The sequence below is a fragment of the Diorhabda sublineata genome, chromosome 10 (genome assembly GCF_026230105.1).
Source record: "Diorhabda sublineata isolate icDioSubl1.1 chromosome 10, icDioSubl1.1, whole genome shotgun sequence".
Classification (NCBI taxonomy): Eukaryota; Metazoa; Arthropoda; class Insecta; order Coleoptera; family Chrysomelidae; genus Diorhabda; species Diorhabda sublineata.
Window position 1 is genome coordinate 5,804,304 of NC_079483.1, and position 16,330 is coordinate 5,820,633.

The 16,330-nt window shown below is 33.1% G+C and overlaps 1 protein-coding gene across 1 annotated transcript in view; it reads right to left on the reverse strand.

Annotated features, from left to right (window-relative positions):
- LOC130449596 (methylcytosine dioxygenase TET) overlaps positions 1 to 16,330 on the reverse strand; it is a 97,325-nt gene that overhangs the window by 24,922 nt on the left and 56,073 nt on the right. Inside the window, exons 3-4 of the mRNA XM_056787530.1 lie at positions 5,505 to 5,573; positions 1,780 to 1,956 (exon numbers count right to left, since the gene is read on the reverse strand). Coding sequence (XP_056643508.1) covers positions 1,780 to 1,956; positions 5,505 to 5,573 — 246 coding nt within the window. The remainder of the gene's footprint in view (positions 1 to 1,779; positions 1,957 to 5,504; positions 5,574 to 16,330) is intronic.

Below are 16,330 nucleotides of genomic sequence, written 5' to 3' on the forward strand. Positions count from 1 at the left end.
TTTGGTCCACTATTTTTTGAAGGGCAACATTTAGGGTTTCAAAAATGGTATACGTTAGGGTACGATTTGTGAGGTTATGTCTCAGTTGTTTTAGAAGTTACAGAAATTTTAAAAAAAGCACAATGTTTGTTAAAAAAAATACTGACTTTTTGTTCCTTATCAATTTTTATGTACATCTTATAGTTTTTTAGAAATGTTGAAAAAAAAATTTTGAAAATGATTTTTTACTTTAAACATAATGTTCCAATAACTCTCATTTTAAAGCTTTTTAAAAGTAATTTGAAAAATATTTCGTTTTTCCGTTACTCACATTGAATTTTAAAAAATGTTGAAATCTTGAATAAAAGATAACTTGGTTTGTATTATACCTAAAGAAAATATAATACAAATTTCTTCTTTTTATAACCTTCATTTTGGGTTCTACACTTCTTGTGATAAAATCAAAAGTATTTAATGAAAAATCGATCAACACTTTAACCATATCATGAATTTTCAATCACTAACAGTATCATTCGGTCTCGGAGTATTTTTCATTACTTAGGCCAAAAGTTTATTTGAATGCCAAGTTATCTTTCAAATTATGTTTTAATATATGCAATTTGGAACTACATTTATAATTTTTCTTCCTCTATTTTGATGCTGGACACTTGGAGCTGGTTTTCCTTTTTTCTAGCTTGTCAGTTGGAATGCAACCATCTGGGTTTTGAGGATCTGTGTTCCCAACATATGTGGGTATGCTAACCGTGATGTCACATGGTACATTTGGTATTCTCAACCATCCTAGTCATATGTGGCTCCATTGCTAGGAGTTTTGCAAGGGGCCATTTTCTGGTTCTTTGACTGGATGAATATATCTCACATTTCATGTTTAGCAAGTCCACCTCTGCTTTCGTTTTAGAGAAGAAACAAACCTTTTCTGGTTTGTTTTTTCTGTCCATACAATAAAAATATCAATATTACCGAATTATTCCTTTTTAGACACAACAGAAAGTAAAGTTGTATTGCCTGCAAATCCATTTAGGCTTGACCCCACTTTTTTGTTTGGAGATGGTAAGAATTCAGGAAGTTTTTCCCTTTTATTTTTTTTATAGAACCCTCCTACGTTAGTGATCCATCTCCAAGGGTATCAACACACTCAATACGCCAATTCGGAAGAACCAAATTTCTCCTACGGTCTCAGAGACCGGTGATACAGTTAAAGCATAAGTCAGAAACTATTGATTTTTTTTAATAAATGCTAATAACATTTTTTGCTTAAAATTTAGACCTCTATCAATTTCCGCGGTTATTTTCAACTAGTTGGGGTTGACCTCCCCCCTAGGGCAAAATCACACATCAGCATAGTGTAGAATTTGCTTTTACCTACATGATGTAAAAATTTCATTAAAATCGATGCGGGTTCATGGAAATCGGAGGTGAAAACCTTCGGACTATAAACAGAGAGAAAAGTTAGAATATGTGAAGTAGGAAACTTGAATGATCAAGTGGAAAAACAATGAAAAATAAACAAGCGATTCAACGAGATAAGAGAAGAAAAAAGAAAAAGTAGTCAGAAGATTGAGTGCTGGGTAGAAAAATAGAATTGAACAAACTTATTAGACGGAGGAAGAACAAATCACACTTTAGAACATCTCCAAAAGTTATGGAAAAACCAATTTATGCAGTTACAACAAAAAAAGATAAGAAAAACAAATTTTATCACTTCCTCCTCTTCCTCTCTTTCCATCACTATATATTTCATTTTTATTTTAGTATATATATAATGAAAAAAAAACTCACCATTGGTTGTTGTTGGACGGGCATTGATTGTTGCACTTGGGTAGGTTGTGGACTCGGTCTCGAAGGTGGTTGTACCGAGGGGGTAACTACCGAACTACCGTTCGATTCGTTCGAAACTAGACTTGGACCACCCCCTAAAGGCGCTCCTGATCCAGCGGGTTTCCTACCACGGTAGCTCTGAAAAAAAAATATTACTTATGATTGACGTCTGTAAAGATTAATTTTTATACCTACTATTCTTGTAAATAGATCTATTCAAGCACTTAATTACGATTCGTTTACGTTATTTAACTTGAAAATAAAATTCTTTTATTTAAAAAATAAAAACATTCCATATTTGTAGGGTTTTTTTATGCATCTATAGGTTGAAGTATCTTAAATTTCTTAATGAAAACAACAAATATTTTCTTACAAATCATTTTCGTTATTAGGATCATAATTTATTTGATTAATACGAAATTGATGACTTAAAAATAGTTCCTCGTTACAACAAACAGTCAAAGCACTACCAGAAAGCTTTGAATTAGACATGCGCTTCCCACTGCAAATGGATGCGAAAGAATCGAAATTTATATTATCAATATTAGTGATAATGATACGTATAATTAAATAAACTCATATTAATTTAAAATATTAAAAGTTATATTCTTACAAAGTGTTCAATTTATAATAATATTAATAAGGAATTAATTTTAGAATCACCACACGCAATGTTTTTTTTTCAATCTTATAACTCAAATCTACTTTATTACCTATAAATAATAAGATATTAATAAATTTGAAGGTTAGAAAAAATGAATCAATAAAACATTTTATACATACCAAAAATATATTATAGTACTAAATAGTACCGTCAAATAACTAAAAATCAAACGTTCAATTTTCACTTAAACGATATGCACGGGTATAAAAATCAGTCTTATCAATTATATAAATCCAATGAACACATTTGGTTATAAAAATTTTCTTCAATAGAACACGTTTAGTTAGAAGATATGTTGTAGACTAAGGTTATAATTATACATAGATTACCCCCACAACCCAAACAAACAATTTATCTACGATGTTGATAAATATATCCTACTCTTTTTAAACAATCAATTTGTAGTAAACCCATGAAAAAAACGTAGTTCCTAGAGTTTTACATTTCCTACGAACAATAACGATGCTATACGAATGAATTTTCAACAAGCAGATATTGTTATCTAGGTTATTTGTAATAATATCGATTCAAAGTTTTGTGGTATAATAAATTCGTATTAAGAATCGCTTTATCAAAGCATTGTGGTTGGTTTATTTCAGTAGGAAATATATTAAGGTTAACAACCCGTTTTATTTTGAAAAATTTTATGTATTGTTGGTTGCCTACCATTAAGTATATGCTAGAAGGTTTTTCTTCTTTTTTATATTGTATGACAGTTTATCCGCATACAAATTATTACTATGCTTCTAAAATAGTTTTTTTCTTGGTTTAGAATACAATTTAAATATTAAAAATGTAAAATAGCGAGTAAACTTGAAAATTTTCGATAAATAACTAATTAAAATTCTAATTAATGCGAAATTAATTTAGGTAGAGTCAAGCCACATAATTTTCCACAATGATTAATTTTGTAATTCGACCTTAAAATCGTACTGCGCCTCCAGTGAAAATGTTATTAAAAAAACTTATCATTCGCTCGAACGGCATAATTTTGTCATAGCTGTACCCATTATACGTGTGTTGAATTTCGAATATGACAGCAACGAATTATTGAATAACCAAAATTCATCCTAAACGACATATTTCATAAGGTCGTATTCGGTATGCTCGGTATGCTATTCACTTGTAATTTTCTCTGTAGAAGAAACCCCCTATGCTGTATAATTGCGAATTTCTCCGAGTACGACGCATGCGTACGTCGAAAAATCAATAACTACCACCTTTCCAAGGGAAAATAACGCATCTCTTGTACACACACAACCGACTTTCGACGATTTGTTAGAGATGCAGCTTTGAATCCTTTCCACTCCTGTGTTATCGGTTTTTGTAACGATTTCAGGAAGGGTCAGGAATATATCATATCATCACTGAAATAAATATTTTTCACAAAATAATAAATAATACAGGGTATGCTGTAAATATGTACAACTTAAAATTTTTCATTATAGAATATAGTTAATTTTGGAGATGAAATTTGTTTCATATGTTACCGGGGATATAAAAACAAAGTTAAGTAATAGCACTTACGACTTTTATTTGCAATTTTTAAGGATCTCATAATACCCGCCTAAAAACCTATTAATAACATTTCCGTTGTAAACTTCACATTGTTCCACATAACCTCAATCACTAATCTAATGATGGTAATTTGTTTGGACATCTGTCCAGCTTTCCGTGAATCTCTGGGAATTCACCTGGACCACTTTAGTAATCATCTAACCATGAAAATTTAAGCAAACCCTTATCGAGCTCCAGTGAACATCTGGGGGTTCACCTGAACCACTTTAGGGATTATTAATCTAACTATGGAAGTTTATGCAGACCTCTGTCGAGTTTTCCGTGGACTTATGGAGGTTTTACTGGACTATTTTTACTGTCATAAACGTAACTGAACGTAAAGAAACTATTAAATAAAATAGATTGAAAACAAAAACGAAAAAAAAGCTAAAAAATACTGGTTGCTAGTTATTTTTCAGTTGTTGACAGCACTGATTTATTTGAACTGTTAAAATCATTTCCGGTGTAAACTTTACGTTGTTTAACATAACCTCAAAAGGAATAATACCGTCACGAAACATATTATCGTAAGAATTAGGCTGTTTTGGGTATTAGTATTTTGGATTCTGTTGGATTCCTTATAACAAATCATCGATGTCGTAACACCGATTAAGTTACAGCCTTTTAGTATGATCTAAATACTCGATTCAGAATTGTACACAACCATTTGATTGGCATAATTTATTGTAGAAGTTGATTGACCTTCCACTATACACCACATGACACCTAATTATTATTCTTGTATATCAAAAATAAAAATACGGTCAAAATAATGAACTTAATTCAACGATGCGTGTTCTTAAGAAATCAGGATCTACATTCTGGGTCATGGTTGGTTGTAGCGCAGGGGTTCTAAAAGTTTTTTTTTTTTTTGGAACGTGGACCAACGAGAATTTTATTACAGTCGAGTCCTTCTCCTAGATCTCTGGGAGATCACGTCGACCACTTTGGGTATCACTGATCTAATAATGGAAATTTGTTTGGATGTCCCTGAATCTCTGGAAGTTCACCTGGACCACTTTATGAATCACTGATCTAAACATGAAAGTTTGAAACCCCTGTCGAACTTCGGTGACATCTGGGGGTTTACCTGAAACACTTTAAGTATTACTGATCTAGCTATGGAAGTTTGTGCAGACTCTGTCGTGCTTCTCCTGGACTTTTGGAGGGTTTCCTGGAACTACTTTGATTTGTCGACACGGACTTAAGATAAACTACTTGGTGGAAAGCAGTTTCATAGTAATGCAAAGGCGATTTTGAGCAGCTGGACCAGGTGTGTACATTTAAAAGGGCAATATGTTGGAAAAATTTATATTTTTATTGTAATTTTATCTAGAGTACATTTTTTATCGAAAATAAATTTTTACGTCAAACTGTCTTCGTATAAACGTAAAGAAACGATTAAATAATATAGATTAAAAAGAAAAACGAGAAAAGCAAAAAAAAGCAAAGAAAAAAAACGTACCGCTCCACCTCTTCCTTTGCCCCTCCCTCTTCGCGATTCACCACGTAGGAAACCATCTTGATAGAGGTTCTAAAACAAAACAAAAAAAGCAAATAAATGAAAAGAAAATAAAAAAAGCACATCGTTAATTGCAAATCATAAATAAAAAGCGGTTAAATAAAATAATATCAACTTATTTCTCTATGAGAAACATTCAATAAGAATTACAACAAAATCCATTATATGAAGGCTCAAAAGAACTAAGCCATTTGAGTTTTAAGTTAAAACATCTCTTAGTGTATTCTAGAAATAAAGAAAATAAAAAATTACGCGAAAAGCGTATAGACAACAACTTTTCAGATGAAAATAAACGTCCATTTAATCTGTCAATATTATTTTCAATATCATTAGAAAAAACACTATTTTATACGGGGTATTTTCAAAAATAGATCGAGCTTATTTTAAAAATTGGGTATGTCAAAGCACCATCTTGCAATATCAGCTTAAGCACATCATCGATGTTTTCAAATTTAAATGCCCAACAACAAAGTTACATCATTTACCATAATTGACCAAAAACATGAATCGGAATAATATTATTAAATGCTATAGTTGCTATACTAGGTTGATCAAAATGATGCTTCATCACCAAAAGTCGAAGCGAGTTGATCGGCAGATTGTTTTTGGTTTAATCCACGTCGAAAGCCATAGAAAATGTTTGCTATTTTTTGACCAAGATGAATTTCTCAAATAGCTCTAGTTCACCATTAAAAATATCAAACTTCATAATGACATATTGACAGATTTGACATATTCACATCAGTGTTGCCATATCTTAAAACTTAAGTAGCATCCCTCGAATATTTGTTCAGCAAATATTTATGTTTTAGTATCAGGTTATTTTATTGAAAGAGGGGCGCTGCTGAACCTGCCTCCCCTTTACCTGTTGTAAAAAAAAGAAACATTTGACAGCGCTCATAGATGCAGATGAGTTGGATTGGGCATTTCTGGACTAGGGAAAGCGCTATTTTTCAGGCAAAATTGCTCAGGAGTGTTTGGATAGAAACCTCGATGGAATCATTTACATTCTCTCCGATAACCAAGCGCCCTGAAGACTATTGAGTGCATGTTCAAGCTAGCCTGAGATTGGAAACGATCTCCAGCAGCACTAGCTAACAGAAGCATTGTAATGTGGTTACCAGCCCACCAGACAATGAAGAAGTAAACAGTCTTGCTAAAAAAGAGCAAAGATTCAATATTCTAGAGCTAATTAACGCCTAATGAGATAAGGAGCTTCTCGAGATGACCAAACATGATATTAAACTAGCGGTTTGTATTTTGATAGGTCATTCTCGCTGTCATACGTCAAATACTTCTAGAATACATGCACCAGGAGCTTTGGCGATACAAAACGTTTACGGATACGGATACGGATAGATAAACGTGATAGACGACTCAGGAGCCGAGAGATAGCAGCTCTGTTGATTGAATCTAAGGATGTGCCTTTGAATGATTCTACAGTGAAAAAGAGATTGAAAAACTGGCCTTTTTGGAAAGGTTAATGGAGTTTAATGGAGTCAAAGTTTGTGGGTCTAAGAGAGGACTGCGCAGGTCAAAAGAAAAACGGATGTTAGATCAATTTGTTATCTCGTGGAGGCTCGGTGATGGTTTGAGGATGTTTTGGAGGAAGAGACCTGTTAATAATTGAAGAGATTTTAAGGAAAGGCTATAAAATGTATTGAAGGATCGGCAGACAATTTATCTTCCAGCATGAAAATGTTCCCAAGCATTCTTCGAAGTATGTACTGTAAGTAAAGATTTGGCCGTCATATTCGCCCGATCTAAACCCGATTGAGTCAGAAAGCAGTGGTACACTTCAGATCTTTGGAATATCTTGAGAAACGAATGGAACCAAATAGAGAATATTTGTCAAAATTGTTATAAAGAATGTCAGAGAATTGTGCACTGAAATTGAGTTTTCTCTAAACGACTTGACAAATTTGACATTTTATTTTTTTTAACTTATGTGATGAATGTACAAAATAAACTGTTTGACTATTTTTTTTAATGAACACAGTACGTTTTGAGCAATATATTATCGTAATATACAGGGTGTCCCATGACGAGTTAAAACTATCTGTATATGGCAACTTGCTTATAGTGGAATCATAAAAATTTCTACGTTTGGATTATCTGATACGATCTTTTTAATTAAAATATTTTCAAAGATGGTAGAACCGGAAGTCGACTGTAACTTTCTTATTCTAAATAGAACACCCTATATATTAATACATTTTTAAAATCTACGTAAAATTTTAGTATACTTTTGTCTAAAAACTTTTTTCGAAAAATGCATACTTTTTGAGTTATTAATTTTTTTGTAAAAAATTTGACCATTGCAGACCCTCATAAATTATTTTTTTAAGATATGAAAATGGTTTTAGTTCGGTTGCTTTGAGCAAGGTCAGATGTATTTGAGACTACGTTGAAAAATTTCTAATATAATACAGGGTGCGTATAAATAGTGTTCAAAGTTTAACTTCATAAATATCAAGTTTCTCCATTTTTTTTAATATAACCACCCGGTTTTTTCTATTTTAATGCATTCAGGGGTAAAAAATAAGGAAAATATATGTGTACTTTACGATACCTAAACCTTACCGTTAGCCAGATATTAAGTGTTTTCTGTAAATTTTTAGTTAGGCAGGTGTGGTATAAATTTTATTTTGACCCGTTAAGGCAAGCACTAAGAGATAAATTTTTTTTATCTTGTCAAGGTCTGTAAAAAAATTAAATCAAATTGTATTTACTAATACTAATCCAACTTACAATCCAAAACACAGGGTGGTTCTATTTAAAAAAATAAAAAAATTGATATTTATGAAATTGAACACTTTTTAAAGACACCCGGTATGAAAAAAAAAATTTTTCAACATAGATTCAAATACGTCCAACCCTGCTAAAAGCAACCGAACAGAAATCATTTTCATATCTTTAAGGGTATTCTCGTAAAAAAATAATTTATAAGGGTCTGCAATGGTCAAATTTTTTACAAAAAAATTAATAACTCAAAAAGTATGCATTTTTCGAAAAAAGTTTTTAGACAAAAGTATACTAAAATTTTACATAGTTTTCAAAAATGTATTAATATATAAGGTGCCCTATTTAAAATGACAAAGTTACACTCGAGTTCCAGTAGAACCGGAAGTCCGTCATCTTTGAAAATATTTTATATAAAAAGATCGTATCCGAAAACCCAAACGTAGAAATTTTTATGATTCTACTATAAGTATTTTGCCATATACTGATAGTTTTAACTCGTCGTGGGACACGCTGTATATATTTTCATAAATGCGTATAAATTGGTATGAATTTACTCGCCATATTGGGTGCAAGTGGTAGAGAAACCGTCTGTCTGACTGTATATCCGGTACTGAACTAACCAGGTGCGTCGTTACATCAAGGGCTGTCCAAACAACTACTATACACACATAAAAAATATCACGGCTATATTACCAGGTGTGCTCAATATATTCAAAACATATATAATTTATATATCGTAGTTATAAAATTCAATGTGTTAAGATATTAGTTAGCAGTGCTTGCCCTGTGTGCACTTATCCACGTAGGGGATTAATCGGGAGGTTCATCCTCCGATAGTAGCACTTTCTTTCATCAGTTAGTTGCTCATTAGGCAACGATTTCTGCAATTATCTCTGCGGTCTTCTTCGAAATCGCATCGAAAGCACTTATTACTAATGGTGGACCTCAACCTGGTCTTCTGCCTTGCTTGGTCATTAATACTATCGAAGTCGCTTTTACCTCTGATGCTACAGTCATATATTTTTGATCATGCTTATTTCCTGACCTACTTACAAGGTTTGTTTGAAAAGTTTTCGACCTAAGAAAGAAACCTGACATTTTATGGAGTTTCGCTCTTTCTTTTTTTTAAACCACGTCGTTAAACTCTGAGAAATTCACTTTCTATATTGCCGATAGCCGTTTCTATCTCTCTAATCTCAATCCGTTGACCATTCAGTACTAGTTGGTGTTTTTATTTATGATATTACTGTTTGTTGCCGTTTTTTGGCAGTACCGAATGCTCGTCATCCACCAAGCAGCTACGGCCACGATTAAAATCTGACATCTTCACAGTAACCACTTCTGTTTGACTTTTTCATAAGTTTTATATATTAATACTACTTTAGGGACATCCTGTATAGTTGGAAATAATTTTGGATGATGCTCATACGACTATTGAGGGATAATTTTGTCAAAATTACATACCGTGTAGCCTATATATTGAAAAAATACTCTGCTTTGTTTTAACTACTTTTGGTTAGGTTTCATTAGGTTTTTACTACTCTAGGGACATCCTCTATGGCTGAAAATAATTTTGGATGATGCTCATATGGATATTAGGGGATAATTTTGTCAAATTTACATAGTGTGTAGTCTATACATTAAACAAATACTTTGCTTTGTTTTAACTACTTTTGGTTAGGTTTTTACTACTCTAGGGACATCCTGTATGGCTGGAAATAAATTTGGATCATGCTCATATGACTATTAGGGGTAATTTTGTCAAATTTACGTACTGTGTAGTCTATATATTGAAAAAATACTCTGCTTTGTTTTAACTACTTTTGGTTAGGTTTGATTAGGTTTTTACTACTCTAGGGACATCCTGTATAGCTGGAATTAATTTTGGATGATGCTCATACGACTATTGAGGGATAATTTTGTCAAAATTACATACCGTGTAGCCTATATATTGAAAAAATACTCTGCTTTGTTTTAACTACTTTTGGTTAGGTTTCATTAGGTTTTTACTACTCTAGGGACATCCTCTATGGCTGAAAATAATTTTGGATGATGCTCATATGGATATTAGGGGATAATTTTGTCAAATTTACATAGTGTGTAGTCTATACATTAAACAAATACTTTGCTTTGTTTTAACTACTTTTGGTTAGGTTTTTACTACTCTAGGGACATCCTGTATGGCTGGAAATAAATTTGGATCATGCTCATATGACTATTAGGGGTAATTTTGTCAAATTTACGTACTGTGTAGTCTATATATTGAAAAAATACTCTGCTTTGTTTTAACTACTTTTGGTTAGGTTTGATTAGGTTTTTACTACTCTAGGGACATCCTGTATAGCTGGAATTAATTTTGGATGATACTCATATGACTATTAGGGGATAAATTTATCAAATTTACGTACTGTGCAGTCCATATATTGAAAAAGCAGTCTGCTTTGTTTTAACTACTTTTGGTTAGGTTTGATTAGGTTTTTACTACTCTAGGGACATCCTGCAAGGCTGGAAATAATTTTGGATGATACTCATATGACTATTAGGGGATAAATTCATCAAATTTACGTACTGTGCAGTCCATATATTGAAAAAGTACTCTGCTTTGTTTTAACTACTTTTGGTTAGGTTTTTACTACTCTAGGGACATCCTGTATGGCTGGAAATAAATTTGGATCATGCTCATACGACTATTAGTGGTAATTTTGTCAAATTTACGTACTGTGTACTCTATATATTTAAAAAAATACTTTGCTTTGTTTTAACTACTATTGGTTAGGTTTGATTAGGTTTTTACTACTCTAGGGACATCCTGTATAGCTGGAATTAATTTTGGATGATGCGCATACGTCTAATAGGGAATAATTTTGTCAAATTCACGTACTGTGTACTCTATATATTTAAAAAAATACTTTGCTTTGTTTTAAATAATTTTGGTTAGGTATTATTAGGTTTTTACTACTCTAGGGACATCCTGCAAGGCTGGAAATAATTTTGGATGATACTCATATGACTATTAGGGGATAAATTTATCAAATTTACGTACTGTGCAGTCCATATATTGAAAAAACACTCTGCTTTGTTTTAACTACTTTTGGTTAGGTTTTTACTACTCTAGGGACATCCTATATGGCTGGAAATAAATTTGGATCATGCTCATACGACTATTAGTGGTAATTTTGTCAAATTTACGTACTGTCTACTCTATATATTTAAAAAAATACTTTGCTTTGTTTTAACTACTATTGGTTAGGTTTGATTAGGTTTTTACTACTCTAGGGACATCCTGTATAGCTGGAATTAATTTTGGATGATGCGCATACGTCTAATAGGGAATAATTTTGTCAAATTCACGTACTGTGTACTCTATATATTTAAAAAAATACTTTGCTTTGTTTTAAATAATTTTGGTTAGGTATTATTAGGTTTTTACTACTCTAGGGACATCCTGCAAGGCTGGAAATAATTTTGGATGATACTCATATGACTATTAGGGGATAAATTCATCAAATTTACGTACTGTGCAGTCCATATATTGAAAAAGTACTCTGCTTTGTTTTAACTACTTTTGGTTAGGTTTTTACTACTCTAGGGACATCCTGTATGGCTGGAAATAAATTTGGATGATGCTCATACGACTATTAGGGGTAATTTTGTCAAATTTACGTACTGTGTACTCTATATATTTAAAAAAATACTTTGCTTTGTTTTAACTACTATTGGTTAGGTTTGATTAGGTTTTTACTACTCTAGGGGCATCCTGTGTGACTGGAAATAATTTTGGATGATGCTGTAACTGATGTTAATGCGAATATTTTGAAAAACTGTAAAAACATTCAGCTCTGAAAAGTTATGATTTTTTATAGCAAAATTCCGATTTATATTTGAATCAACCTCGTAACTAGAATGAAAAACTGTGCCACGCCTAATATTAACAATAAGTTTACGTTCCGTTTTATTTTATTCAATACACTGATAAAAATCTAACAATGTTTTTATTTAGTCTACGTCAAAATTAATTCTTCTGATTCTAATGGGAAATAAACACTTGGTTAGTCCTGGTAGAGAACACGTGGTTCATATAACGTTGACAGCTGCTAGGAAATCCACCCACCCACCACCGCTACTACCACCGGTCTTCGCTCTACTCCGCGGTAAGTACGTCTAGGCCGTTCATCAACATTATTATTTTTGATTATTCACTGTAATAGATGTGTCAGCCCCAATTAGATTTTTAATTAAACAATAATTAATTTGACGAGATGGTAAATATCAAGTTCGTTAAATTCATCAAGTGAGGTATGATCATTACCGGAAATTGAATACTTGTATCTATTTCTAAGATGTAAGTACAAAGCTTTATATACAGAGTGTTTCAAAATGACCTCGTCTCTAGTATTGATAGAAACCTGAAAATAGTTGGTATACATCTTCAAAATATAAAGCGTTGTACACTCCAAACCCTTAATTTGAGGAATCTTTCTCAAAAATACACCTTCTAGAGGTAGTTCTGCAATCTCAACATTTAAGAGCTTCCTCAAAGCCAACCCCAACGGTACCGCCCTCCTGAAAATTCCTTTCACGTTTCATCCCGAAACGTTGGTGAGGAAAATCCGTTGAGCCATTGGCGACGAGATAATCGTCGTTATTCAAATATATTCCACTCAACTCGCCCAAAACTCTTCGCCAAAAACCCAGAAAAACCATCTTTTTCCTGGTCTGCAAGAATGTAGACCACTCCCTTAAAATCCCCGTTCTCAAATCATGGAGGATCATCACCAAGTCGACTAATAAACCCATCTCAATGTTTCGGATAATCACCGACTCCGAAACCTCACCAACGGCATCAATTTTCTCACTACTGCGAAGCTTCAAATTCCAACGCCAAATACTGCATCCGTTTCTCTTCAACCGGCCACTCCGAAGGTTCTTACAAAGCCAAACTCTTGTGGTGCATCGAACCATAAACCATAAACCCGGTTGTTTGAAGAGGATGGAAACCCCAAAAGTCCCATGAAAAAACTGCTCCAGTTACCCTGAAAAACCCCCAAACTCTCTACGACCTTTCAACCCGCACAAAAATCGTTATTGAAATCCTGGCAACTACCATCTTGAATGCCATTTCCTTTTCTCGGGTGCTAGTAGCTGAAATGCTACAACTCCTCAATCCCCCCTTTTTTCTTTTAGTAAAAAATCCTAAATAATCGATTTCCCTCCTCCAGAGAAGTTAACAAACACAACTTCACGCAACCACTACAACCAAGGCCTTCCAGAGGAGCAATTCTTACATCGGGACCTACTCCAATAAACCCTCTTCCTATTAAAATTTTTTTCATCCTACCAAATTCTATCCAAAGAATCTCTTTCTCTTTTTTTGAATAAAATTTCAAGTGAACTTAGCTCAAAACTTAATATTTTCCAAAATTTTCATAAATGTAACTGAGTTAGTACAAGTTTTTGATAAGTTGTACGGACAAAAAAAGGTTTGGAGTGGTCAAAAGCCGTATGAAACAAATTTCAAATACCATTGTAGGTTTTTCCATATAGAACCTCGGTATGGTAAGATTTTAACCATGTCAGAGGTGTTAACACAATCGAAAGCCTTAGAAAGATCACGAAAAGTTGTTGCAGTGGAGTGTTAGTTGTTTAGGCTGGAGTAGACATTATTTGGGAGGGAGGAATAGCAAAATTTGTGCATTTGTTATTTAAAAACCCAAATTGATGAGTTTTAAGTATTTTATATTTAAACAGAAATGATAAAAGCTGCTTTTTGACCTATGATCTTAGATAACGCGGAAAGGAGTGCAATTGGGGCATAGATCTTTATCTCCCCCCTTATAAAGTATAATTAATACAATCTTAAGGTAATTTGGAAAAGGAGTGGATGAAAGGTTAGTTACAGTCTAGAAAATTCGAAGTCCACATCACCAGAAAGAATGATCCAGTCAGTTAGGTGTTTGAGGTGTTGAATTTTTTTTCCGAAAAAATACGGCATAATTTGCGAAAAGCATTTTTAGTATTGGAGAGATCTGAATTAAAGATACTACAGCCGATGGGTTCTGAATCACACGATGAAGTGACATAGTCTATAGTACTAGAACTGGTTTTGGTTATTTTTGTTGCTGAGGTAATATGCAACAAAAGAATAAAAAATTGACTGAAGACATTGTTGAACAGCAAAAACAGCAGTTCATTTTCTTAATGTAGTAACTGTTAACCACATTATAACCAAGTGCAACCAAATACGGGATTGTATAACCAAAACGACTCCCCAAAACAAACTAGAATCTAAACAAAGTCACCACTAGCCATGAAGTTTAGATGGGAAAGTTGAGGTTATGTAACTACTCACCAATGCGCCAACCTAGCGAGAAAGCTTGATAGTATCAAGCCGTTTGAGTTAGTTTATATGACGGTGTTAGTTAAAAAAAGATTTAGGAATTTTTTTTCTTGTATAAAATTCTAATAAAAATCATTAATATCGTTTATAATAATATAGATTGCTTTTTAATCAAGAAATAAAAAAAATCTTTGTATTTTTGTTGTAATTCCCTTTTCATTCGGCCTTGTTTGACAGTGATCTATTAACATCGTCGACGATCGGGGGCGTGAAAGTACACAGGGGCAAAATACCCTTGCACGTTATCCGAGGTAAGGGATCCATCCGTCAAACGAACGGGACGGTCAGCAATGTCTCTCAGAGCAGAAGCGTGTTGGGTCGTTATCCCTACGACCGGCTAGACGGCCGACCAGACAAGGACCCAACCCTTGAAGATAGCCGCCGGGGGATATGACTTTGTGGTCGGCGACCACCGGAAATCTCGCCTGTTTACCCCGAAAAAGGATTCACGCGATCATTCTATGCGATGTGCCCGGGGTTAGGATGCTATCCACCCCCGACACAAGAGACTGGCCTTTTCCAGACGATGAAGGTCGCTTTTATTTGGGTTATCAAGAGAATGATGACGTAGATTACCGTTATTTACACAATAAACACGTGACAAAAAAACCAATTTATAACATACAGTGATTATTACCAACTAAAATTATTTCTATCCATAGAGTAGATAACAAAATGAAACGTGATTTTTTTTAATGGAAACGGCCCGTAATTCATTCATATTTTAGGTTTTATAAACCTAGATTTCGCCGTTGGTCGTATATTTCATTTTTTGTTTAGTTTATAGGTTAATCTCGACGAATCAATTTAATTTAAGCAAAGTTTATTGAGGTGATTTACCATACCTTCCATATTAGAGACAAATCTGTCAAATCTGACATTGACGTGTGTTGAAAACATAGAGTTACTATTAAAGATAGACGTGGATGTCAACTACTCATTAAGGGAGAAATATTATTTGTATACAACTCCCTATATGTCTCTACTTTATTCAGATTGGATGGCAATGACGTCGAAGTTAATGATACGAATGTAAAAATGAATTAGTTGACGTAGTTGTTTAATTCCGATGAATTGATTTAATTAAACAATGTTCAATGAAATGATTTACCATACCTTCCATATTAGAGACAAATCTGTCAAATTTGACATTGACATGTGTTAAAAACATAGAGTTACTATTAAAGATAGACGTGGATGTCAACTTCTCATTAAGGGAGAAATATTATTTGTATACAACTCTCTATCTCTCTCTATTTTATTCAGATTGGATGGCAATGGCGTCTAAGCTAATGTTAAGAATGTAAAAATGAATTAGTTGACGTAGTTGTTTAATTCCGATGAATTGATTTAATTAAACAATGTTCAATGAAGTGATTTACCATACCTTCCATATTAGAGACAAATCTGTCAAATTTGACATTGACATGTGTTAAAAACATAGAGTTACTATTAAAGATAGACGTGGATGTCATCTTCTCATTAAGGGAGAAATATTATTTGTATACAACTCTCTATCTCTCTCTATTTTATTCAGATTGGATGGCAATGGCGTCTAAGTTAATGTTAAGAATGTAAAAATGAATTAGTTGACGTAGTTGTTTAATTCCGATGAATTGATTTAATT